General features: G+C 37.8%; 1 protein-coding gene across 14 annotated transcripts in view; it reads left to right on the top strand.

The window, feature by feature from the left end:
* Positions 1-27,898, top strand: part of NCKAP5 (NCK associated protein 5) — a 950,566-nt gene that overhangs the window by 515,760 nt on the left and 406,908 nt on the right. For all 14 annotated transcript variants that reach the window (XM_034654439.1, XM_034654443.1, XM_034654438.1 and 11 more), the window contains one exon: positions 3,041-3,174. In XM_034654439.1, the coding sequence (XP_034510330.1) occupies positions 3,041-3,174 (134 nt within the window). The remainder of the gene's footprint in view (positions 1-3,040; positions 3,175-27,898) is intronic.

The raw sequence follows: 27,898 nt of genomic DNA, 5'->3' as shown, positions 1-27,898 counted from the left end.
AACATTCCGTAAACTGTGAAGTGCTCTCCAACTCAAGATTTTTCACATAGAACTTATTTCAGAGGTAGAAATATCAACTAAAGAAGAACAAAGGGTTGGAAGTTCACCCACTCAGAGCCAGCTTTTGTTGAGAGAACTATGCAAACCCTCTTTTTGAATGAGAGGAAAGCCCATGACCCTAAAAGGAAGGGTGGTGAAGTGTCCCGTGAACACATGTCTCACATCATGCAGACTCAGCCCAGGAGCCAGTGTTTGTGTTCCTGGTATAGTAGTTTGTGTACAATGGTAGGAGAAGCCAATGAGGCAAGTGGAAAAGGTGAACTTGCTAAATGAAACTGGGAGAAATACAACTGTGGTCCCGAGTGAATTTAGGAAAACACTCTCAGAGCTTTCTTAAGACGGCTTCTTAAAGCCAACCCAGCCCTGGGATTCAATAGAAAGAGATGTCACAGAAACTTGGCCTCATCAGGTCTGCAGCCCAGATTTCTGTGGTAGTGTTTTTTATTTACTGCTCTTCAGTTCCCAGCAGCGCTGTGTAAATAACACTCAACTCTTCTGAGTCCCTCACTCCCTTTCACTGTCTGTGCCGTAAAGATGTAGAGCAAAACTGGGGGGGAAATCAAAATTACTTTGGGGACAAATTAGTTTATATCTAGGATACAGCTATTACAAAAGAAAAATCTGGCCAATCCATTGATATTATTTTGTTACTTTTATCCATGTTTTATAATTTGAGTAAAAAAATTTTTTCCCCTGGGTTTGGAAAGTAGATATGGCTTATTGTTAAGCTTTGATGGTTTAATTGAAATGCACACCATTTAAAGGGAATATATTTTAGTAAACAACTTGTGCCTCATTAGTCTTTGAATCCCCTGGAACTTTCTCTGTGTTGTAAGGGTGTCATTTTATTTGTATTTGAAAAGGCATTAACAAATTGAACAGAAAAGTTTATTCATATGGAAAATGTGCTCCCTTATTAGATTTTGGGGAATTCTTCAATATGACAGTGAGTGAATCTATGTGACATTCTTCACTTGTGAAGGAAAAAAGGATGCTATCTTCTCTGCAAAATTTCACCTTTTTCATACACTGTGGTTTTTAACTATTTAACGTACACCATTTGTTTTGCTGGTTTGGGGAGTCAAAGCACAGTCTTCCAAATTCTGTAATAAAAGTAACTTAACCATGTTCCTTCAAGTCCAATGAGTTCATACACAGATGAGTGTTAATTACATGTAATAACAGAGTAGATTTTATTTTTATCTTTTTTATTGTTTTAAAATATATGTAATAAAATATAAATAATTAAGTAATTAAAATAAAATAAATAATAAAATATATGTCATATAAAATTTGCCATTCTATTTCTACAAAAATTTGACTTTGGTTAGCATGTTTTTCCTTCAGAACCACATTTTTCTTCTTTTCTAAAGCTACTGGAACATGACAGAATAAAGATTTGATTTTGATTTTACTTTTTCTGAATCTGATAGAAGTAACTGATTGTGTGGGGGTGAAAAATGGACCATGAAAGAGTTTGGGACAGAAGGTACAGGCCTGACTTAGCTAAAGGCCAGCTCCAGAATCAATAAGCAACTATATTTCCAGTATGCTAAAAACAAAAAATACATATACACATTAGACATAGTCCTAATATCAAACAGATGTTTATGTAGGTGGAGAATCATAATCAATGCACATGAAAAATAATAATAGAAGAGTGTATAGGATGGTAAAGAGCATAGGTGCTGTGGAAATCAAGGAAGGGAGAGAACAATGAAGTGATGTGAGGAATTTCTAGAGAGATGGCTCAAAGCCAAGCCTGCAGTGTCCCTAGGCTTTAAATAAACCTCAGAGGGCTTGTTAAGCAGGAGGAAGAGCATGGTCAAGGGTGCATAGGCACGGAAATATAGAAGTATTTTTAGAGGATCTTGATTTATTTCCAAATTATGGTCTACTATTTCCTTCATGATCCTCAGGAGAACATTTCCCCCATAAGTTAGAGGTGGAGAAAATGCATCTCTCCTATCACTTCCAGTAAATATGCCCCATGCGGTGGGTAGCATTTCATCCTGGGTAATCCATGGTTCAGAGTCATCATGCAGTCTGCAGTCTTTGCTTCCCTTCTTCCGTGTAAGAATGTGGGTCCCTCCTAGTCAGGCATTGAGTTGTTCTTTGGTTTTCATCACAGAATATCTATTCTGAATGCAAAGTGCTCACATTAGTAACAACCATAACCAAAATAGCATGACATGCTAAAAAAAAAAAAAAGTAGCAGCAGCAACAAAACAAAAACCAAAACAAATAGACATTAGCATGGGTGAGTCAGTAATGTCAGGAAGATTCGAGTTGCATGCTTCTGACTGGTTCCAGGAATGAGTTTTGGTGAATGGTCTATTCTGGGTCATCCAATCCTTTGAAACTCTGATTCCTATTTGTGAATGAGCTAGTTTTCTGGGATAATAAAGAAAGTGGGTGGTTTAGCCTATTTTTTATTTGTGAAAACCTAACTGGACAAATAAAAACAAAATATTTAACCTTATTCTCATCAGCTCCATGGCCTAATTAAGTTGAAGTTACAGGTCCTTGTACAAAAATCACTTATGTTCTTTTAAAAGCATAGACTAGAGATTGAAGAGATGAAATAATTCTGAACAGGCACTAATGATCTTACTCATCATTACTCGAATTATAATACATTTGGTAGTTTTACTGGGTCATAGATCTTCATATCTGCACAAGAAGCCACCTGGTCTAGTGAAAATTATGCAAGCATTAGAGACATATTAGCCAGGATTGAAAACTGTTACCTTCTGTGTTTTATCACAAATTACTTAGATGCCTCTGATCCTTAGTTTTCTTGTCTGTAATAAGAGGTTAATAATAGAACCTACTTCGTGGGGTGGTAATGAGGATGAAATTAATTTATATATAAAGTCCAAGTTAGCACTTAGTAACTGACAGCTATTACTAATTATTTTTTTCTCATAGTAATTAAGAAACACCTCCTTAAAAGTCATTCCCTTTGTGCCTTTTATAGCATGAGAAGCTGATGCATGAATTGGAAGAGGAGAGACACTTACGTCTTCAGAGTGAGAAGCGGTTGCAGGAGGTGACACTGGAGTCTGAGCGCAACAGAATTCAGATGCGAGGCCTCCAGCAGCAGTTCTCCAGGTATGTTCTGAACTGAGCTTCTTGCTTCAGGAGGGCATCTCTTCCTGCACCAATAGCTTCTGTGCCGGAATTTCCATTGTGAAAGCTTCTGTTGGATTTGGGGAGCTAATTTACCTACAGCTTAGACTTTCTCCTCTGGCCACACCATCACATGGCATTTGGGCCAATTTGTTGAAACTTGCTATTTGCACCTCGAGTATTCCTGGCTTTATTGGATCTAGTTGCCTTTTCTTCCTTCATGGCTATCTAAGGGATTTTTCCAGGAAGATGTGGTGGCTGTGTGGCCTATTGGAATGTCCTGTGAAAGGCCAGCCAGGAGGATGAAATTTTCCCGGTCATCATAATTATATTTTAAGGAAGACAGAGAATGTGAATCTAATCATTCAGTAAGCTCTTGCTCAGTACTTAGAGGAAACATTTACCAATAGTTTTAAAAAATCAAAATCAGTGAGTTTCTTTCCTTTAAAAAGACTGAACTTGAATTTGAAAGGAGCATTCTGAAAAGTAACTCTTAAATTTAATTCCCACACAGTCAGACTCTTTCAGCTTCCAGTTACAGTTACTGTGGGCCAGGTGAAATTATTTATTATTTATTTAAAATCTATTCAGTTCCATGGAAAAAAAACACAAACTTGTGCTATTCCAGTCCTGGGACCAGATATGGGAACTCTGAGAAGGACAATTTACTTTCATTTCTGTATTTCACTTTACCATTTGCAAAATCAGGAAATTAATTTTTAGGTTTTTTGTTTGTTTGTTTGTTTCTCCCTCATGAGATTGTCCCAGGCTGAATCAAATTTGAGAAGTTGCCTAAAATTTTTCTGAACAATCTATATGGATCTTGTCTTTAATTTACCACTGGGATTTGGATGTGATCAGCAACAGTATATTATATGGCTTCCTCATTATGAACCTTTTACAATGATGGCTTAAGTTTTGGATGAGTTACAGGGAGAAACCGAATTTATCTCATTGTGACTAATACAATGAATGCTTGTGACTTTGGTTTAGAGGTTTCTTGGAGGAACAGGGTAGAAAGGATAGATGACCCCCCTGTATTGAGTCATAATTCAACACCCTGTTCCACTCTCTGAGCACATGATAATACACAGGTGCTGTAGAAATGCACCAATCGATACTTAAACAAATGTGTGTCCCACCCCTCCCAGGCTATTACTTATACAACCTTGTGCTCAATTTTTCATTTGGTTTGATGGCAACTCTCACTTTATGTCTCCCACCTTGAAATGATAGGACCCCCCCCCCCCCCNCCCCCCCCCCCAGTTTTGAAGCAGCTCTAAAACAAGAACTGCTTTGTAATACTTGCCATTTTAATGATCTAGGAAAGGAAGAGGTAGATCACCTTATCTTTGTGCTATCTATTTAAGATGTCTCTGTGTTAAGCTATTGATTTACAGGGCGTGAGACACATGGTACAGTAAATTAGTTTCATATGATGTCAGGTCATCTGCTATAAATCAAATGACACCCATACAGAGTTGAGTTGCACAAGAGCCAAGGCTATATCCTAGACTGAAAGAGAAGATAATTATATGTCGGACAAATAGCGGTTGGTTTTACATACTGCATTTCCCCTGCTATAATCAGTTTCCTTATGTAAAGCTTCATTGAAACTGAAGAGTTCAAGTCCAGTTATAGCCAGACAGCTAATGTAAATCAGCAAAGGTGGAAGAAAAAGTATATATCATAGGTAAGATAATTACACAAAGGGGGAGAGGGAAATAAATCATTGGAGACTCTTAATAATAGAGAACAAACTAAGCGTTGATAGAGGGAGGTGGGTTGGGGATGGGCTAGATGGGTGATGGGTATTAAGGAGGGCACTTTTGGTGATTAGCACTGGGTGTTATATGTAAGTGATGAATTACTGAATTCTACTTCAAAAACCAATATTACACTGTATGTAATTCAGTAAAATTTAAATAAAAAAGAAACAAAACAAATGAACAAAGGGGGAAAAAAGAGTGAGAGAAAGAGGCGAACCAAGAAACAGACTCTTAACTGTAGAGAACAAACTGATGGTTAGCAGAGGGGAGGTGAGTGGGGAGAGGATGGGAGAAATAAGTGATGGGGATTAAGGAGGTCACTTGTGATGAGCATAGGGTGATGTATGGAAGTGTGGGATCACTGGGATCACTGTATTGTATACCTGAAACTAATATTACACTGGAAGCTAATTAACTGGAATTTAAATAAAAACTTTTAAAGGAAGATAGTTACACAATAATTTAAGTAGGCCCACTACACCATTTTTGATGGCCTTTCACATTTTAAACTTTGGTTTGTAAGATATGTCTAGTTCTGTTTATTTAAACAATCCTGTTACTGTAATTTAAGTATTTGTAAAATTCTCCATATTATAGAACATCTGTATAGATCCTCACCCTTGGACATGGTCCACATCTAATGCTCACATAAATAATTTCCATATTCCAAATAATTGTACTGAATTTAAAACTTTCATATTCACAATTTCCCACATTTCCCTGGGCCAACGAGTTTATTTTGTACATTATGCTCCCTGAGATGTAGGCTTACTTTGAGTATTGTTTATGGAATGAGTTTGCTTTGAAAAATAATGCTAGTAACCCACCTTTTCAAAGGATGTGTAGTGGCTTACAATAAAAGGTAGCTTTACAATACAACTAATAAAATGAAAATAGAAAATAAAAACCACAAAAGGGTAGTGTGGCAAGTAATCATACTTACATGGCCTGCCGTGTTTTCTGAGAGTGAGCATGTGACTTAGTTCTAAGATTCCTGGCAGACAGGATTAAAGGGAAAGTAGAAGAGCCTATGTAATTGTTTTTTGTTGTTGTTGTTGTTGTTTGTTTGTTTGTTTTAAATGATTTCTTATTATATTGTGTTAATCACCATACAGTACATCCCCGGTTTCTGATGTAAAGTTCAATGCTTCATTAGTTGCATATAACACCCAGTGCACCATGCAATACGCGCCCTCCTTACTACCCATCACCGGTCTATCCCATTCCCCCACCCCCCTCCCCTCTGAGGCCCTCAGTTTGTTTCTCATACTATGTAATTGTTATTCCTAGACAAAGGCTACTACCTCTGGGAGAGAAACATTGTCTCTGGTAACAAATTTATACTAGAATGCATCCATCGGCCCCTTCTTAGATGGCCCTGGAGGATATAATAGACAATCGTCCAAAACGGTGCAGACTTGGATCAATTCATAGAAGACTAGGTGCAGACTAGGATCAATTCATAGAAGTATTCCTACTTCGCAAGGTCACTTACGTCTACAAAGTTAAGGGATTTCTGAATGTCACGGTCCATGACATAGGAATGCCGGTTTCATGTCTAAATGATAATGAGTAAATAGAGCCCTAGGACTTATGATTCTCAAGTCAGGTACTATACTGCTAGTTCATGGGAGCTTCTAGGAAGACATGTGTTGCATCTTTCTGATAACTGTCTGATGAACCTGGAGCACAGAGGCATGAGATTCTGAGGCGTGGGTGGAGCTGCAAGAAGTATTTTCCTGGTGTAGTTGATGGCATTGTGTCCATGCAGGCATCTAAACAGTGGTGAAGGAGATTCTGGAGTCTCAGATTCAGGCATGAGGTGAGGCTTTGGGGGGGGGAGTGGATAACGAAGTTAGAAGTGGGGACAATTAGGTATATGTGTGAAGTAGAGTTCAGATGTCAGAATGAGCGCTGCAAGTTTCAGGGAGGTGATACGCCTGGCAGCTTAACGGCACCAGGCAAACCTGAACATTGTGATTATCTGTGGTAATGAGTAATGGGATCACTTAGGTGATAAAAATCTATAAAAATGTTTGAATCAGTAGTTCTCTTTTATGTCACCACCAAACCTTCATTTATAATCCCCCCTTTCCTCTTGACCTCTGATTACGGTGTAATGATTAGCAGTGGCCCAAAATTTGGGCAATAAAAAAGAGAGAGAGATGTGACCAGAGATTACATAATCAGCTCTAAGTTCATAAATCAGAAATTGCCTGCTCTGAGGGTGATTCAGGCAGTCATAGCAAGCTTGATTCAGACCATTCATCTAAATATAGAGAAGAGAAGAGATCCTGCTAAATTAAGCCTTCTGCATACATGAAGGAGCATTTCAATAGGGTGGTACTGAGAGGCAGGCAGTAGTATCATTAGGGCTTCTTTGTCTTGGTATTTGGTGATACAAATTAAAGATGCTTTCCAGATGTCATAATGATTGTTTAACCCGTTCTCTGAGTGGTATACATGGCTGGGCATATTTTATGTGGGAATAGCTTTGTGCCTGCCCTTCTATGATTCTGTAACTGTCTCGACCCTCCCTTTAACTGTTCATTTGAACTGTGCATGTCTAGCCAGCCAAGGTTAATGATGTGAGTGTGGCCATGTCACTGCCTTCCCTCCTATGTAAAGATTAGCGTTGGCACCCCCAGCATCCTTTCCTTGGACGAATGAGGTTGTTTGTGCATCAGTTAGATTCACCTAGACAAGTACTCTTCAGGAACACTCTCTCCAACTAGGTGGGCTCTGTTGAGGTAGAATAACAACGATTAAGAAGTGGGGCACCTGGGTGGCTCAGTTGGTTAAGCATCTGCCTTTGGCTCAGGTCACGATCTCAGGGTCCTGGGATCGAGTCCCGCATCAGGCTCCCTGCTGGGGCTGGGGGGGCTGCTTCTACCTCTGCTTGCTATTCCCCCTGCTTGTGTTCTTCCTCTCTTTCTGTCAAATAAATAAATAAAATCTAAAAAAAAAAAAAAAACCTAAACAATGATTAAGAAGAACCAGATTTGTGAAGAAATAAGCAATACAGACTACTGATTTAATGCGAACTATGCATAATTTGCACCTGTATTTGAGTGGGTTCCTTTGGGAACAATCCAATGTGTAGATTATTGCCAAAACCTGCTGTTCTTATCAGACAAACATTTTTATTGTGTGTACAGTAAGATAGAACACAGTATGTGTCCTCAAAAAACGTAGACCCCGGATAGAGAAGACTTACGTTCATACATGAACTAAAAACCCCACATTTATAGCTTAGCTGTAAATAAAGGGAAATTTTGTCCAAATTCAGGACAGTCAGACTTCATATTTGTTAATGGTATGTTATCACACAAAGGCATGAATCAAGCCAGATGAAATTAGCACTAACTGTATAGTGCTATTAGCAATAATAAAACACATGTTTATCATATGACATCTCTATGATACTGTATGTCTGAAGCTTTAAATTAGAATCAACCTGGTAGACTCACCACCCAGAAGACCTATTTTGTAAACTAGTATTAGTGAACCATGTTACACCCCAAGCATCATCAGGAATCAATTAGTGTTTCTCTGCAGCCTTGAAATGTTCTCCATATGTATGTGTGTGCACGCACGTGTGCACATGCATGTGTGTGTATTTACACCATGCAGTGTTAATTTAAGTAAAGGGAACAATTAAGCTTTGTCACCCATAATAGACAAGGATAGTTAAAAAGCACCTAAATGGAATCCAGGTTTTCCCCCTCTACCTCCAGGATTACTCTGCACCTGTTTTGACCTTCTCTCCCTGCACAGTTATCTGCTGCCTTGAAGCTATTTCTTTGCTTACTGTAACTGAGATTTCTCCTATCACAGTTGATTGCTAAGCTTAAGCGCAGTCCGCTGCATGCTGAACTTCAAGGAGACGTAAATGGAGATGGTTTTACTGCTTAACTCGTTCACCGGTTTCTGTTCACATTATCGGCTCTCAGAGACTTTATGGAAGCCTAGGCTTCATTTTCTGCTGCCCATTTGGAAGCTGTAGGCACCTGGATAGAAGTGTGTGTTGAAGAGGATAATATGCCCTTAAATGTTCTACCCACGTCTTCCCTTCTGCCTCTGTGTCTGTTGGGCACATTAGAAGAACATTTCCCCTACATCTTTAGGAGGAGTAAAGCAAAACAAAACGAGAAAAAAAGCTGTCAGTCGACCCTTGGACGATCAGCAGCACAGAGCCCTTCTGTCCCTCTTCTACATTTGTTCCCGTCTCAGACCTTGGTCCACTTTAACCTACCACGAGCGCTGGCTCTCCTGAGTGCCTTGTTCCTCCTGATGAATAGAGAGGGCAATTTTCGATTGATTTGGAATTGCTTATTTCCACACTATCAGCAATATTTCTGGCTGAGACTTTTCCTAAAAATGGAGGTCTCTCATCTCCTTTGAGAAAATGTGACAGAGGTTTAAAATGGCAGAGCAACATTGGTGAAATGATAAATTTTCTTCAAATCACACAGCTGGAAGAAAAGATTTTTAAATAGCATCTTTTTAAATGCCTGGTTCACATAATATGGTTCACGTTTTGATGTCAGAAGTTTATATCTTAGTGATCCTAGGTATAAGCGCTTGCTTAAGCAAAGCAGAGGGAGGCTAAAACCAACTATAAGGGAATAGGGGAAAAAAAAAAAAGGACGCCATTTTCAGCTCCCTGAGCAACTGATAACTTAATGCTAAACATTCCTTAGTTCCTTTGTATTTCTGGTTCTGCATAAGACTTGATGACATTGTCATAAGTTTCCCAAATTCTTAACAGAGTCACATTGTTGAATAGAAAACACAGATGTTATATTGGCATTATATATCCCTGGTAGAGAAAACAGTATTAACACAGAGTATAGTTCCTATTTTATTCCAAAGAGCACCATCCTATTAAACAGGGCTTCCTAGGACCTGGTTCTAGCTCTACTTCTAACTAGCTTAATAACTTCAGTTAAGTAATTCCACCTTTTTAGATCTCAGTTTGCTCAATTGTAAAATAAAGGAGTTGAATTGCTTATAGTTTTAAAATGCTTCTTACAGTTTTTAAAAGGCATTGTATTTAAACTGAAGTGCATAACTTGAGTGAAGTTATAATTAGACTGTTGTAACCAGGCCTTCTTGAAGTTCTAACAACCAGGCTTTTGTGCTGGGGACGTGAAGAGAACCGTCTTACTCTCCACACCGTGATCACGGTGAAGCTCTGTGGGGTTGGGCTTTTGCCATGTCTGTTTTGGTTACTTGACTCTGGAGTAGTTGAGATTAGAAAAGTGCCAAGGCCAGATGAAACATTTCTGTTGAGGACAGCCAAAATTGAATACTGAGGAACTTGACTGGCAAAAGGAAGCTACGATCCTCTGCAGTGGACATAACCATTATTGCTCTTGGCTCTGATGTTGTCTGCTTTAGGATTTATTTGAGCTGGTTGGGAAAAAGCCTGAACAGAGAGAACTTTATGACATCCAGAATTGGTTTCACTTTTAAACAATTTCTCTGAAGAAACAGCCATCAGTAAAAACAAAAAACAAACAAAACAAAAACAGTGATTTAGTTTCCTTCTAAACATTTTTAAAAATTACCCATTATACTCTTACTGTGTTCCTATCCCCACCCCCAACATACTGTTTTCTTGTAAGAAAATAAACACAGGATATAGAATCCATTTTATTTTAAAATTGGAAACTAAATTCATTCTTACTCTCAATAATAAATACTTTTTGGTCAGATCTGCAGAAAATCCATTTTTTAGGTGTACAGTGTGTTCAGTTTTGACAAGCATATACCATCATGTAACCAAATCAAAATATAGAATATTTTCCTGCCCCTGAAAAGTTCCCTGATTTCCCTTTGTTGTCAGTTCTAACTCCATATCCTAAGCCCCTGGCAACGACTGATCTGATTTCTCTCCCTATAGTTTTGCCTTTTCCAGAAAATCATATAATTGAAGTTAGAAAGTATTTCACTTTCTGTGTCTGGTTTCTTTCACTCACTGTGTCTTTTGATATGCATCCTTGTTGTTGCATGTGTCAGTAGTTCATTCCCTTTTATTGTTCAGTAATATTCCATTGTATAAAAGTACCTATTTGTTTATTCATTCAGCTACTCATGGGTTTCTTCCAGTTTGGGGTAAGTATAACATTGCTATAAACTTGCGACTTTCATGCTCTAGTTTAGCATTTTCGTTTCTCTTGGGTAGATAACTAGGAATGGGATTACAGTCATGTAGGAAGCATACGTTTAACTTTATAAGAAACTGCCAAACTTTTTCAAAGTAGCTACGCCATTTTGCATTCTCACTAGCGATGTATAGAAGTTATTCCATGTTAATAAATGCTTCTTGAAAAACAAAACAAAACACATATATAGAAAACTACACACACACACACACACACACACACACACAAAATAACTGGCTTGATGAATTATTCTGAGGTGAATACTCTTGTAACCAGCATCAAGTCAAGAAAGAAAATTCTGTCAGCCACCCAGGATGCCCCTGGGGACCTCTTCCCGTTCTCAACCTTCATCTTCCCCCAATAAGGAACTAATACGCTGCCTTTATAGCAATAACCTCCTTCTGTTTTTAATAGTGTTATCACTTAAGGTACATCCCCAGACACTTTAGTTTAGCCTTGGCTGTTTGTTATAAAACTGGTTATGTATTTTAGGTTTAACAAATAGATTACCTTCTATCACTTGCTTTTCTTTCAAATAGCTATTGAAGAACCTAGAGAATTTGGCCTACAGAATTTCTCAGTTTAAATTTGTTGTTTGCTGTTCTTGGGGCAGTTTAACATGTTCCTATGTTCTCCATATTTTCTGCAAATTGGTGTCTGTTTCCATACACTGCTCTTAATAATGATCTAAATAAAAAGATTAAGGTTGTTGTTGCCTAGGGAGTGGAGAACTTTTCTCATTACCCATACCTTTCTTATACCACAACCAATAACCTTTGCCATAATACACATTCAATAAATATATGTTGTTTGAAGAACGAATGAATGAATGAATGAATATAAGAATGAATGAATATCTTCACTGAAACAGAAAGGAGCAGCCAGCATTGTACTATGAAACACTTAGGTTAAACATGGAAGAATTTTAAAGATAGTGTGTTTATGATGGAAATTTGCTTCCAAGAGAGGTTGTAGAATGGCCATTCCTGTGAATCTTTTAAAATTTTGATAATAGACATCATTCTTAGAGTTATAAACCATGATGGCCTGGGACGATGAAGACCCAATTTCCCATTCCTGGGCTTCTATGATAAGAGTACTCACCTATAAAAGATGAGTTGCCTTTTTTCAGAATATTCTTTGCAGAATTCCTGTCTGCAGGGCACTAAATGGAATTTGGTGCATTAAAAGTTTACTTCCCATAGGGTAAAGTTTACTCTCAGAGAGTGTTTTATGACCCTCAGATAACATTTATACGAGTGTTTCTATGGTGGCGTACGGGGCAAATGCAACACAGTGGTCTGAGGAGGAGGGATCATTTTCTGATTACCTTTTCAGTCTATAGACGGTCCGTTTAATGAATGGTATCCCCACAGAGTGTGTCTCCAAATGCTGGTTGTAAATACTTGGAACTATTCTTTGGGATCCTTTGTGTAATTTGTGAAGAATTATTCAGTTAAGATGGTTCTTGTTTATAAATGTCTATATCTGCTGTTAACGAACAGCCTGGAGCTTGTAGGAATGTTTCCCCAAGAATAAAGCAGAGAATTAGCTGTGCTAAAGCTATGGGCTCCTGACAAAAGAAATGTGTTGTGGTTTGCATTAAACTGTGTTTCAGAATTTTTTGCACATTTCCCCTGACCAAAGGTTTTCTTTCACCTGTCATTTGGAGCAGCAAGTGACGGGATATATTTTCACAAAACACAAAGATGAGTTTCTTTTGCCATATTTAGTCCCTATAACATTTCAAGCTGTTGTATCTTATAATAAGCACTTCTATTATTATTGATAACAACGTGGCCGTAAAAATGATCGTATTTAACACTTCTTTTATTTTGCCATGTTTCCAAAACTGTTCCTTACATTATGTCATTCAGTTTTCACTCTAACCTTTGGCATGGTAAGCAAAACATTATTGTGATATCATAATTTTAATAAATATCACTATTGAACCTTACAAAAATGAAGTCACTTGTTCATGGTCACATGGTAAGGTGAATCCCAATCTAGAACACCAGAATTCTGGTGTCCAGTAAAATCCTGTCTGTTCCCTCGTTAATTCATTTTGTAATTTATGATCAATGATAGAAAATGAAGATTCAAATGATATTAGAAGCAACTGTATTTCATTAAATTTCAGCCTTGATAGTAAGTTTAGACATTCTGCCACTGACAGTGTTTCTTAAACTTGATCATCTCTTGACTGAGATTGGATGCAAGAGGAACTTGGGCCAACGTGATAAATGAAATTATATCACATTAAAAGGAGAACTTGGTAGCCACTCTTTTCCCATTTCAGAATTCAAAAGGAATTTCAATAGTTGTCTCTCTGTAGTGCTGTGTCTCTTTTATGGCCCCTAGTATATATTTTTACACTGTATTATCAAACCAGCTGGACTGGTGATTAAATCAGTACTTCCAGACATCTAGACTACCACCAAAATACAATTATATTTATTACTTGAACTGTGTAGTCATTGAATTTAGCTCAAATGATCCAGATTTCCCCTTTGCTGTGGGCTTGGACAGTATGTATTTAGCTAATAAAACCCAGTTCCAGATTCACACTCTTGCTGATGTTTTTAAAAAGTAGCACTTTCCTCAATTATTATACAGACTGTAAACACATAAGTGTATTTTTTTTTCTTGCTAGTGGTTTTGGATCTCAGTATGATATATTCCCTCAGTAGGCTGTAAAGTTTTTATTGCTCTTGCCTGTTATATAGTAGGTGCTCAGTAAATGTTGAAATAATAAATATTTCTGATTGGCCATGTTGCTGTGTTAAGGTGTCATTTATTGAACTCCTGCTGTAGATGACATTTGCTATTCCTATTTACCTAAATAATTTTCAGATTCCTAAATTATTTTATTTTTATTCCATTTTAAAATTTTTTATTCAGATAGTATTGTTGCACAATGAGTAAGTTTTTGCAGGAACTACTGAGACCAAAGTATGACAATTCAAAAAAATGACAAAATTGGTTCAATGGTGCTAAGCAAGGTGGAGGGACACAAAATAAGTCATTTCCCCTGTCCCTAAGGAGCTTATGGTAAAAGAAAGAGTCACACTTGAAAAAAAAAAAAAAAAAAAAAGAAAGAAAAATTAACATTAGATGAGATCACATCTTTGCTGCAGGAAAGGAAGAAAAAAAAAATGACCTAAGAAAAATTCTGTGAGCGAGAAAGGGATTTATTTGAGATGACTACTGAAGCATGTGTAGGTGAAGGAGGATTTAATAGAGAACTGAAGGAAGGGCATTTTAGGTTAAGAGAACAGAACACAAAGATAGGTCTAAAGGTGTGAGTATTCGTGATGGGTTTCAGAAGCTGCTAACAGTTGTGTATGGGGGGCGCTCAGTTCCACTAAGGCCCTTATCTGCACGCTAGCTGTTTGAATTCAGGCCTTCATCATCCCCTTGCATTTTGGGTAGTGAAATAATGCCTGGCCTACTTTTGCAGGTTGATCTTATGAATATCTCAATCACACAAGTCAATCTTACTTTGAACTCTTTTCCTGAAGCCCAGCGGTCACCTTTGATGTTAGAAAACACTCTTAAGAATTGATTTCTATTCCCTCAGCAATTCACGTTATTGTCAAGAGAGTCCCCAGCGAAGTAGTGATATATTTAGTATACTTCCAATATGCATGACACATATAGCGCTTACAAGTCTATTGCCTTTTCAGAAACAATCACCAAAGCACACGCTATGTTATCAGGAAATACCCTACAGGTCTTTTTAATAGATTTGAATGGTTTCAAGATTCTGCAGACCCAGACTTTCTAAGCAGTCTCTCTTGAGTAAAGAATTGAGTAGCGGAGTAGTAAGGCTGTAGTTACTGCCTCAATGCATGTAAAGCCCAGTTCAGGAAAGGCCAGGACCTTGGAGGTTGCAATGACAGGGAGAACATCCATCATTTAATAAAACCTGGGGAGGAGAAGGACGAAGTCTAAATGCACAAGGAGAGAACTCTCAGATGTGAAATGCAACAAAGCTGCACACTTGAAACTTCTACAATGACCCTTTAAACATAAGATATATGAGATACATAGGTTTAAGTCATTTGTTTTTTATGAACATTTAAAGAGAACTTACCAGGTATCAGGTTCTATTCTAGGGAACATAGCAGTGAAACAAAACAGAAAAATGTCCCTTTCTCATAGAGGAAGCATAATATTAAATGGAATTTAATTCTTAAAGCAGCCCTTCATGGAAGATATTCCTATTTTTTGAAGACATTTTTTTAAAATTTATATTCAATTAGCCAACATATAGTACATCACTAATTTCAGAGATATTCCAATTATCTCTCTTTTACAGATGGCAAAACTGAGGCCCATGTGGGTTAAATAATTTGCCCATTGTCATACACCTTGAATGTATCATGGCTGTGATTTGAACTCAGGCAGCCTGGCTGTTAGCCATTAATCTGTGCGGTTTCCTGTTTGTTATCCACGAAAGAGAAAATGAGCTAATGTTTACTGGGTATTGACCTTGTACCTTTTGGGGGCTTGGGGGTGCTTTAAACATGTAATCTCATCACTTACAATTCCATGAGGAGGTATTAGCATCCATATTTCATAGATAAAAGAAATAAAGCCCAATGAAGTTAAATGATTTGCGAAAGGTCACACAGCCCCTAAACAGCTGAACCAGGATTCAACTCAGTTTTGTTTGTCCCTTGACATATATTCTCTTCCTGTTGTATATTACAAAGATTAATTAATGTTAGGATTCTCAAAGACTCATCATTTACTTCAATCTTTGTGTTTGAAGAAAGTAAATACAGTCATTGTTTTAGATATATGCTAATTTCTGAAATTCTTCAGTGTCTTTGAGAATCTACGTGTGTCTCCTTATTGCTGGGATAAGTTCTACATGGCTAACAAGGTTTTCTGTCATTTAGTATAAGACACAAAATGTGGTTTTAGGCATATATTTTCAAGTCAACTCACCCTGAAACCAACAAAACTTTATAATAAATTCATATATCAGTGTGTCCTTTTCCAAAACTGCTTGATTAATGAATCTTTAACAATTTGAGAAATTGATCTATAGTTAAATTTGAAATGAATGCTGGATGCAAATATGGTGTTTTGTGGAGTTCAGCATCCTTTCCACTGTACTTCTTCTCCAAAATACTCATTTAGATTTCCTCCTCATTTTCAATATTTCAATCAATAGTTTTTTCCTATTTTCATATAAATGCAATCATCAAGTTACAAGAAGAAAGAGGAAAACGTACCAGGTAGAGAAAAATGGATGTTTATTATGCTCTAATTTATCTAAGAAGGAAGTGAGTGGGAATCGTGTACATGTGTGTATATGTACATGTAAAATATGTGGAAAGAGACCTATTTAGAAGGATGAAGTAAAACTTTAAAAAATAGTTAGTTATAGATATTCAGAGAGAATAGAAAATGGCACAAGAATAGAAGCTAGATTTCTCTGAAGAAACTTAAAGAATTTGACTTTAGAAATATATGAATATTTAATATAATTTTAATATAACATCTGATTTAAATTTCCTAAAAATTGAAAACACAACAAACAATTACATATAACTACAAATTTAGTTGGTGACAAAACTATCCACACACACATGCATGCACACATACACATAAATCATTCAAAGTGACTTCCAGACATAGAAGTTTATACATTCATAGGAGGATGTATTAATGACAAACACATAAATGTACACCCAAAACCCAAAGCAAAAAAAAAAAAAAAGACAGTATGTTGTACACCTAAAACTAATACAATGTTATTTGTCAAATAAAAATAAAAATGGAAAAATATTCAATTATAAGAAAAAAATCCAAAAATGTCATTATTTTTTGTAATCATATTTTTGGAGGTAGTGTTGATATTGTTATCCTGAGACACTTGTTAAAAGGACTCGAGGTCCAATTTGAAAACGCTTCCACCAGTCAAAACTGTCTCCATTTGTGCATCAATAAGAATAATGACTGCAGCGTATTGAAATGCATCAGCTATGTTGAAGTCCTTTCACCCTCATGATATAAAACAACCCTAACATAACTTTTGGAGGATGCTAGAGAACCAACCTATTATTTTAAAAACTGATAAATAACGGAAAAGAATCAAACATTTATCCTGTCTGTCTTTTAAGAATTGTAACTAAATTGCTGTTGGGTGGGGGGCAAGTTTCTCTGTATAGAATATTTCAGCTAATAAATGAAAAAAATGATATAAATTAAAAATATCTTTTGCAACTCTTCATGAAATGATGGGTAGGCAGTGCTTATCATTGGCTGCAAACATCACAGAGAGAATTTCTGTTATGTGTCTGGTAGAAATAGCCAGCAGCATCTATGAAAACATTTTGCCAAAAAATCAACTTGAATCTAATCAAGCCTGTAGATCTAATGACCAGTTTTGGGAGACATCATGAGAATAGGTTGGGCAAAATCCAACCTATGGGAAATTTTACAGGAAAAAAACCCAGTCTCTTCAACAAATAAGCTGCAAAAGAAAAAAAAAAAAGACAAAAGGGTATAAGAAAACCCATAGATTAATAAGAGTCTCAAGAGACATTGTGGGGACCTTATTTGGATTGTGATTTGGAGAAGCAGTAAAAAGAAAACAAAGGAAATATTGGGAAATCTGAGATTGGTTGGAAGATTTGTATACTTTCTGAACATTTGATATGGTTCATGTTTTTAAGTGTGGTGATATATGGGTACATTTTTTAAAAGAGTACTTTGCATTCTAAATATACAAACTGACAATTATGCGATTTGCTTTCAGTATTTGGAGGGAGGCTCAGGAGTAAAGATGAAGCCTCACTGTCCTTGAGGCAGTTATAATTAGGTTGTATATGGAGCATATGAAAGTTTCTCACACTTCTACTTTTGTAGAAGTTTATAATTTTTCATTAAAAACAAAAAGAGGGGCACCTGGTTGGCTCAGTCGGTTAAGTGTCTGACTCTTGATTTGGGCTCAGGTCATCTCATGGTTGTGAGATTGACCCTCACCTCAGGCTCCACACTAGGGACAGTCTGCTTGTTCCTTTCCCTCTGCTCCTCCCCCGACTGTTCACTTGCTCTCTCTCTCTCAAGTAAATAAATAAACTCTTAAAAAAAAATAACAAAAAACCTCAGAAACATATTGTTTCTTGTGGTGGATTATTAGCTGTATTCTGAGTTTTGCTAAAGAAATTAACAGAACTTAATCCAATTACTCTCTCATTTATATGCCTATAATTTTTAAAAGTTAATTTCAATAGACCCTCACATGTATGGGTCCTAGGGCAAGTGTACAAGTGGTGGCCACATTCCACGATGTCTAAATATGCAGAAGTTGTAAACCAAGCTAGCAAACTGCCAAATAAAATATTTTCTACTTCCTTACCTTGATGAATATACCTTTATCAGGTCCTGGAAGACCAAATTTTAAAATTCTCTGGTGCCTCGGTGTTTTGTCCTGGCTCATGGTGGTACCAGACAACCAGTTCCTAACTCCTGGCATGCAGCCAATCTTTTGGTCATCTCACTTTCTGTCCCCACCCCAAGACCCATCTTCCCATACCACCAGGGGTCTTAGTGCAACCCGCATACATCCCGGCTTTTAGATCTCTACCTTGTCCACACTCCCTGTCTGCTGCCACTTCTTGGAACAGAGGTATACACAGAGGCCCGTGCTGGTCCCGGAAGCAGGCTCAGGGCCATTTGGAAGGAAATTCCTGGTTCACAAGTACCCAGAACATCATGAGGGGAGGCCCAGACTTCGTATGGAGGACATCCTCTTGACTCTAAGGAGTCCTCACCTGATGGAAAAGAGGGGTGACAGGAGCATCAGAGTGGAGTCTCTGGGGCTCATGGCCCAGAGCTTGACATCTCATACCTGGAACAGAGCTCTGTTATGTTAAATTCTACAACTCCTACAAGAAACCTTTAATTTTGCTCACATGATTTGATATATTTTATTGCTTTTTACATTTGGCTTTGCAAATATTGACAACAATTTAAGTGAAATACAAACTGAACGTTAGTCATGTTATAAAAATTATTTTTTGCTCTCAAAGTATATTTAGCAACTTCAAAGACTTTAGCTGCCTATTCACTTTGTAGAATTAATACCAACTCAAAACATATTCAAGGGGAAAAAAAAAAACAATTTTTCAAACCATCCTTAAGGAAGAGATGATTCTTGTTTGAACAGCATCCAAGGCGGGGGCACTGGCCTACTGCCTGAACTCTACAACACAAATGCTATTGTGCTCAACCAGAGAGACACTATTCTGATAAGCTGGCAGAAAACTTTCCCAGAAGAAGGAAGTATAATCTTGCGGAACAGCTGGAAACAGAATTCAGCAAGGATAACTGCTTTGACTGCCCTCTGGCCCATCATTTGGGGACACATTTCATACTAAAAATTGGTCAAAGTGTAAGGCCTGTAGTAGCCTCCATGGAAACATCTGGCTCTGGGTCAGCTCTAATAGGAACAAGACAATCCACTATGAGATGGTCAGCTCCACCATAGTGACCTTGGGTCCAACGTAGTGGCATCTGGACATTTGCAGGAGGCAAATTATAGGGTAGTTCTGACAATAATTTTATATTTAACTAAATGGCTGCTACTCATCTGTCTCCACAAGGCTGGGAAAGGAGTCTAATATTTCTATGCCTTACTGAAAATGGCATTGCCATTATTGTTGCTGGTGGTAACAGCTGAAAGTTTGCATCAGAAGTATAGCTACTAATTATACTGTTAGTCTGTTCCTTCAGCAGATACTTATGAGTATTTTTACTGTGTGTTACTAGGCACTATAACAGACATTCTGTGACTATATGTGCCTGTGTTTGGGTGTGTTTACTTAATCCTTGCAATTTACCAGTGAAATCAATAGCATCATACCTATTTAAAGAAAAGTAAACTGAGGCTCAGAGAGCTAAGGCCATAAAACAAGTAAGTACTTCTATATTGTACTTCCAAAGTTTTATACTCTTTCTATATGTCATACTGACCTTGATCTTACCATTGTTTGAATGGAGAATTTTGTGCTTGTGTATCCCTCTCAGAATTCTATTTCAGCGTCCTCTCATATACTCCCTTAATTCACTTGTAATCTTGGTTTCTATTTGGGGAGGCTTTACTTCTCTGCTGCACCCCTCTATTCCTAGAGTTAAAACATCATGTGATTTTCCACTAATTTACCTTTTCCTCTGTGGTCACTATTTTGTATTTTTTATCTAAGAATCCAGTTGACCAAATGTTCATAACAGTTCAATATGAATGGGGCTCTTGAGTGCAATTGGAACTGGTTACAATAAAGAAGAGACAGCTTTACTTACGTCATTCCTCCCTGCACCAAAGGTACCAGGGTGGGCGAAGTCTGCTTTGGGTCATGCTTTTGTGATGGAGAATATCCTTGTTTCCATAGAGACAATGGTGGAGAGGCATGAGAGAGTGATCATCATAGTAGTATCTGTAGGGTGGTGTTCTACCTGTGCAAATTCCACATGGCTGTCATGAAGACTCTGATTCACACTGATTAACTGTAAATGAGCTGATCTTATCCACTGGTTGATTCATATATACACTCATCTCCCCCCAAACCATGTGGGTCTTATACTTCTTGTCTATCCCCTTGGTCTGGGGATATAATTTGCGATCCAATGAGTATTTTCTGGTCGATAAATTGGATACACGATGGCAGTAATTAGGTGTGGTTTTAGCCAAGGTAGTCCAAGCCTCAGTGAGGTCTGGATCAGGATGAATACTTATATAGGTAATTAATTCTACAGTGGAAGTCTGCTTTTAAAGGCTGTTTGTTCCCACCATAACTCTGAATTCACTTTCATTTACATTGGTCAGAGTAGAAAATATGTGGGGGCAGACCTCTCTCTCTCTTTCTCTCACTTGGTGTATGCTATAGACTGAATTATATCCCCCCAAAATTTGTATGTTAAAACCCTAACCTCTAATGCGCCTGTAAAGCCTTAGGGATTTTAGGGGGGTAAATAAGGTTAAATGAGGTGATAAGGGGGGCCCAATCTGATAGGACTGTGATCTTATAGGAAGAGGAAGATACATCAGGGCTCATTCTCTCTCCAGGTGCTCACAGAAGAAAGGCGATGTGAGCACACAGTGAGAAGGTGGCTGTCTACAAGCCAGAACGAGAGTCCTCACCAGAAACCAACCCTGAGGACCATTGATCTTGGGCTTCTAGCCTCCAGAACTTTGAGAAATTAAAGTTCTGTTGTTTAGTCACCCAGTCTGTGGCTTTGTGTTAATGGCAGCGCTAGCAGACTAACCCAGCGTGTGAGAGCAGAAGGGCAGAGTTGTAACCCTGCCTTCATGTTTTATATGTGGTGTACTTCTTGGGATCACAGATGAGAAAAGTCATGGCTCATGTGTAACTTCCAGCATGTCACCCCACTTCCTTTCCTGTTCAAGAAAACACAACAGGAAATATGTGGGTTTGGCTAATATGCTTATCCAAAATGATACTCCCCTTTATTTCACCCTAATAGATAGATTCACTAGGTTATTAAAATGTCATGATGCTTTTCTTCTGGTTGATAAAAGCTTAGTTTCTTTAGCCTACTTCTTCTCAGTGCCCTTGCCCTAATACATACATTCTCTAGTACTGTCGGCCTCCCCACCATCCAGCACCTGGGACAGAGGCAATCCCTCTGGCAGAGTTCTTTTCTGGTTGGTGGATGCCCAGGACCTATTGTTAATACTTTATCACCCCTGCTTATTTTAGAAATAAACCTGAATTAGCTTTTTAAAGTATGTCATTTGCAATCTTCAATGCTTAATTAGTAACAAATAACTAAAGGCACTTTGCAATCGGTTGCAAGTCACAATGCCACCATTCAGAACTATTGCAGGAGCCCACAAAAAGAAATCAAGTCCATGAATGATATCATTTAAGCATGTAAGAGTCTGGCTCATCAACATCTCCTGCAATGCTGTGGGGGATGAGGGATGATAGTAAACCCCAGTTACTGCAAGGCTGGCAGATGATGAGTAATGTGCTTTTTTTTTTTTTTTTTTTTTTTTTTTTTTTTTTCTTTTTTTTTTTTNCTCTGAAGATTTCTTGTATCAAGTCCAAGGAAATGAGTAATTTGTGTCAGGAGCAAAATCAGAATAATTTATTTACTTGACCGACCATGTTTCTGCATGTTTCTGTAACTACTTGGCACAATAATTGAATTTGTGTTGCTATTATTTTTTCTTAGCTTCATTTTAGGACTCTTCTTAACATACTTGCATAAAAATGTTTTAATACGTGGTTTCCTAATTTTTTTAAAGAAAAAAACACTTGATTCCATTGAGAATGCTTAATGGAATAAATTCTTGATAAATACTTTTATATCCTTAATTACTTGAATTTGAAAGAATGCTTCATTTGAAAAAGACGTTCAAAAATACCAAACTCAAAATTATTATAGCTGGTTTTTTTTTTTTTTTTTAGCACACAGGTATTCTTAAATGAAACATAGATTTTTAAAGCCTTTACAAAAAGTTTAAATGAAAATTTAAAAATAGAGCAACATCATGAATTTAACACTTTCTAGTGTTCTACTTTCCATATCCTTGGGTGGTAACTATTTAATATCTCTGTTTATATTTGCAAGCACACCAGAGATAGAATTCTCTGCAGAAAGTGTTACTGATAAAATGGTCGAGAGTCGCTGATTCCTTGATTTAGTACTGAAGATAATTTACAATATTTTGGTCTTCAGTAGCACATATTATTTCCAAATTGCTTCGTTTCTATAAATTCTGCAGCATACATCACCTCATCTGAGTTTATAAAGATCTGACTGTATAGCTTTTAGATACGTTACAGCCAAGAAATATCTGAATTCTATAAAGCACTTTTATCCTGAGGTACTCAGAGAGCTGACTTTATTTAAACTAATGTTTGTGTAATTTGAGGTCTTATACATGATCAGGGACGTTTTCTTCATTCTCAAGAAGAGTTTGGTAGAATGGCTTCTTTTGCAAATTCCATGCAAGAGTGAATGGTTGGTCCTTAACAAAGATGTGGAAGAAGGTAAAAGAGAATGAATATAGGTAGACTTGATTAAAAAAAAAAGTTATAGGCCATGGCAATTTCTCTCAAATATTAAAGAAAATTTTGTGTAAGAAGGATCATTATAGTGAGAGTGGAAACTCCCTGATTCATTCATTCATTCATTCATTCATTCATTCATTCAAGTTGAAAACTTGTAGTGTGCTGGTTAACTTGTGTCATCCTAGATCAGGAAGAAGAGCTAAAGAGATATGTCTGTCAGTGCATGGTTCTTACTCTCTCAAGGGGTTCCCTGGAAGACTGTTGTTAAAAAGACTGTTGTTCTGGAATGTTGACTTGAAAACACAGATGCTATCTTTTGGCATTCCTCAGTCTTACTCAGTGCTGGTCAAACCCTGACTAAAATGCTCATTGTCTTGGCAGATGTTTCTGAGTGTCTTCTATGTACGATTTTCAGACTTCTGGGATTAGGACAGACACAGAGAATTATGCACACTACATAGTTAATTTTAAATCAAACCTGTGGATCCCAGAAAACAGGAAACTAAGATGGTCTTCAAATTAGTGGAATTATTAAATGCTCATCTTCCTTGAGTCAATAAAAAAGGGAAGGGAACATGAATTATAGCATGAGGGGTTTAGGCTTGAAGTAATATAACTATGTCCTAATGTGAAAGATAGTTACATATTAAAGAGACTATTGGAAAGAGGCTCATTCCTTTAAATGACAGGAGTAGTTAAGTCTTACTCTTACCTACGCCAGGGAGGTGATCTGGATAATGCTTACAGGTTATCTCCTACCTAAGAGGATTGTGCTTTCTAGATGGACAGAAGTAAGAAGATGATGAAATGAATCCCAACGAAACCACGTAGATGAGGCCCTGACATTTCTTAAAGGTCTGTTTTCCTATTGGATTTGAGCTTCCTAAGGGCAAGGTTCTATCTGTCTGTAGCTGTATCCACAGAACATAGCACAGGACCCACTTCATAGTGGGTGCTCAGTAAGTGTCGGACTGGAGGTACTCATCATGGACAGGTTCCCAGGACTGTTGGGGGGTGTGGAAGGTTTGTTAAGAGCATTTTCTCAGGGCACTGGGGTGGCTCAGTCATTAAGCATCTGCCTTCAGCTCAAGGCATGATCCCAGAGTCCTAGGATCAAGCCCTGCATCGGGCTCCCTGCTCTGCTTGGAGCCTGCTTCTTCCTCTCCCACTCCCCCTGCTTGTGTTCCCTTTCTCACTGGCTATCTCTCTCTCTGTCAAATAAATAAATAAATAAAATCTTTAAAAAAAAAAAAAAAGAGCATTTTCTTGCTTCCATGCAGCTAGGCCACTATTATACAAAGCTCTCTGTATGGAAATTCAGCAAATCAACATATGAATTGACTACTGTTAAGTTAATGCATGTTATTGACATTTTGTGCCATTTCATTCATTGTGAAGCTCCTTTAAAGAGTGAGTTGCTCTGCTTCTTTTGAGTTAGGATTTAAATTTTTAAAATGAAATTAGTACGGAGATCTACAACTTTGCGGGATTACAGCTTTCCTGCACAGCAAAATGCATGGGTGTGGAGTTTCTGATTTGACTTGGAGACATAGTCGTGACCCACTGAACCAGTGGGAGCCCATCAGTGCCCTTCTAGCCTGTAGCCTATAAGTTAGGTGATGACACTGAGACTATGGGGGCTGGCTGTGGGCCCTCCTTCCCTTTGGGACTTTGCAGAGTGGAGAGAGTTTGCTGTGGCTTTACCTGGAAGCAGCAAGAGTGTTTAGATGATCCCTTCTGACCCAATGTTTTGGAAGCTTTGGTAATTTAAAAATGACCTTTTCCCACTGCATTCTTTTGGATTCAGGCAGCAGTGGAGAAGGCTAAAAATTGCTCCCATATAAGGCCAGGTTAACAAAAAGATTGACATTTGAAAAGAGTGAGACAGTAGCATGTACTGGAAAACCCACCGGACTGATTTTTATTCTGGCTTCAGCCCCATGAATAAGATACTAAATGACCTTGAGCAATCCCCTTAATTTCCTGGGACCTCAGTTTCCTTGTTTCTACCATAAATTCTTAGGTTCTTTCTCATTGTAACGTTTTATGAGTCAATAAAAATTTTCAAGCTTCCAAAGCAGCTGTTTTCACAATTCTGGTCTCTCTTTCAATAGTCTGGCCTAACCATATTTTTTAAAAAGTGCTATTTTTACAGTCACACAAGTTCTGCCTCACCACTTCCCAACAGCATTTAAGAAAAAGAAGAAAGTCATTACCGAAAAATGACTGAACACAAATATCACTCTTCATATGTTTTCTGAAACAGGCTGACCTTTATTTGGCATCTGCATGAATGGGAACAAAGCATTTATCTTCCCTCTGGAGAATGGGTAAAAATAGCACCTGGCAGATGCCTAATAGGTGTGCCTCCAATAATTGCCACTGAGCAAATCCTGATGCCTTTGAAAATATGTGGTGGGGTGGCCCCTCTTTCTCGATAGCTCCTAAAAGTTATCCCCTGGTATAGCCTACACTTTGCTTTCCTCTTCCAATGCAGTCAGCTTCTTTTTTTAATGAAGACATCTGCCAAGCGAGAGAAGGAATAAAATACAAGGATAGTGGGTAGGTGAGAAGAACACATATGGTTGTATTTTGGCTCGAGTGATCAGGATTTATGTTTTATTTCCATGCTTGTGAAAGCTTAATATAAACATGTTGAGAGAGGAAAGGGAAAAAACACACAAAACACATTTAAGCTAAGAACAGAAGTGGGATATTTAAATATAGAAATAACAAAAACACTTTTTTAAACAGGTACAGGGATCCTCCCTTCAGACCTGTGTCCATTTGCTCCCTGCCCTATCTAGGCATGTACTGAACACCAGTTGGGATTCACTGGATTTTAATCATGGAACCCAGCATGCTCAGTTAGAGTGTGGTGGTACCACTGGTTGGTATGGTCAGATGCTGTTGGATTGACTATGTCTCAGTTGCTTGAATGAAAAACCTACTAATGCAAATAAAATGGCTAAAACAGACATAGCCCAATTTTGAATGGCAGAGGAATGGAGCAAACTAAAAAGTTCCCAAAAGTAGGGAGGCAAAATAAATGCTCCCAAGTGGAATGATAAAATGAGTTGGATAGATTTGAACAAAAATTTTATTTTATCCTCTTATAGATGAGAACAATTAGAATCTCCAAAACTAAAACCAGGAGAACACACAATAATTATGTCCATGTATGTACTGTCCTTCTGAACAAGCCAGTAAATAAAGAAGTAATGTCCCTTAGCAAATCTAGGATGAAATGATTTTAAGCATCCATGTTCCTCGGTTGAAGGTTAAAAATAAAGGATAAGTCTTATGAGGATATATCTGTTCATGTACCATTTTCAATGAGGAAAAAAAAATTATAGGTGCAATTAGTAGGAAGAGTCTAAAGATGTCTGTAAAAATATGAAGGATTAAAGGCACAGAGCCAAAAACACAAGAAAACAATGTGATTTTTTTTTTTTTTAGAAAATGAAATGAAACAGGGTAGTTGCATGTGTCCAAAAGACAGAAGATTCTCCCAGAGGAGGCTTGTCACTTATGGGGGGGGGGGGCTTCTGGGAGGAGAGCTGAGAAATCATTGCCAGCTCCTCTCTTCAGCCTTCACTACAGAGGTTAAGAGTCAGAGGATGCTAATACAACAACAGTTGATGAACAACTGGCTTGTTCCTCTGGAGCAAGCAGGCAAAGGCACACTTCAGTACTTGAATGGGTTGAAATCATTGAGGTTTGATGAAAGTCACTTAAGAGCCCTAAAGGAAACAGCCTAAGGAGGGCCAGAGCGAGTAAAATGATCTTTGGGTATTTAGGAAATATGCACATGGATGAAAAAGTTAGTTGTTGCGTAAGAAGATAAATGTATAAAAGACCACAGGAACAGGCAGATTAGAACAGTAATATAAAGGATCATGGGCTCATATCCTGAAGGGAATCAAGGAAGAAAAAAAAAAAAAGCAGAAATTAGACCTGGAAGGAAAGCATGGCCAGTCTCACCATATTCTGTAAACCCCCAATATTAGTGTCAGTTCCATGTCGTTTTCCACACTCGAGATTCTGAAACCTACATCTCTGACTGCCCTAGCAAATGCGGTTGCTCAGGAGGAAGTGACTAACTTGAAGTTTTGAGGTTATGAGCTACTATATCAAACAATGAACTCCCGGGTTCAGTAGCATCTCCAGCTTCCTGATCTGTGATGGAAGACATAGCCAGTGACATGCAATTAGGCATGTGGCAGAAATTTTATTTTCAGTAGGTAGAAGAAGCAGGTAGAACCAGATAGATTTGTAGCCACATTTCTCTGGTGCTGGGTCCAATGTCCGACCAGACGTGGCACTGGAGTTGGCTAATTTCTCTACCAATGAAGAAGGAATCACACTTTTGATGACTTTTTCTTCTTCTCCTTCTCCTTCTCCTTCTCCTTCTTCGTCTTCTTCTTCTTCCCCAAGATCTATAGTTTTCACTGTTCTTTAAATGATTTTGTTTCAGGTCAAGAAGGCAAGAGCCTTTTGCCCACTTGGGAGGGTCACCTCTTAGCCAGAAACACTGAAAAATTGTTTCTGAGGTCATGGGCACGGGCACTTGAAACAAGGGCATAGGGCATGATCAGGAATAGAATTCACGGAGGGACACCTTGATGGCTCAATCCGTTAAGCGTCTGACTCTTGATTTTCACTCAGGTCGTGATCTCAGAGTCTTGATCTCAAGGTTGTGAGATCA

This window comes from Ailuropoda melanoleuca, chromosome 2 (assembly GCF_002007445.2).
Source record: "Ailuropoda melanoleuca isolate Jingjing chromosome 2, ASM200744v2, whole genome shotgun sequence".
NCBI classification, from domain to species: Eukaryota; Metazoa; Chordata; class Mammalia; order Carnivora; family Ursidae; genus Ailuropoda; species Ailuropoda melanoleuca.
Note: the sequence above shows the minus strand (reverse complement) of the source record. Positions and strands in the feature narration are given on the sequence as shown.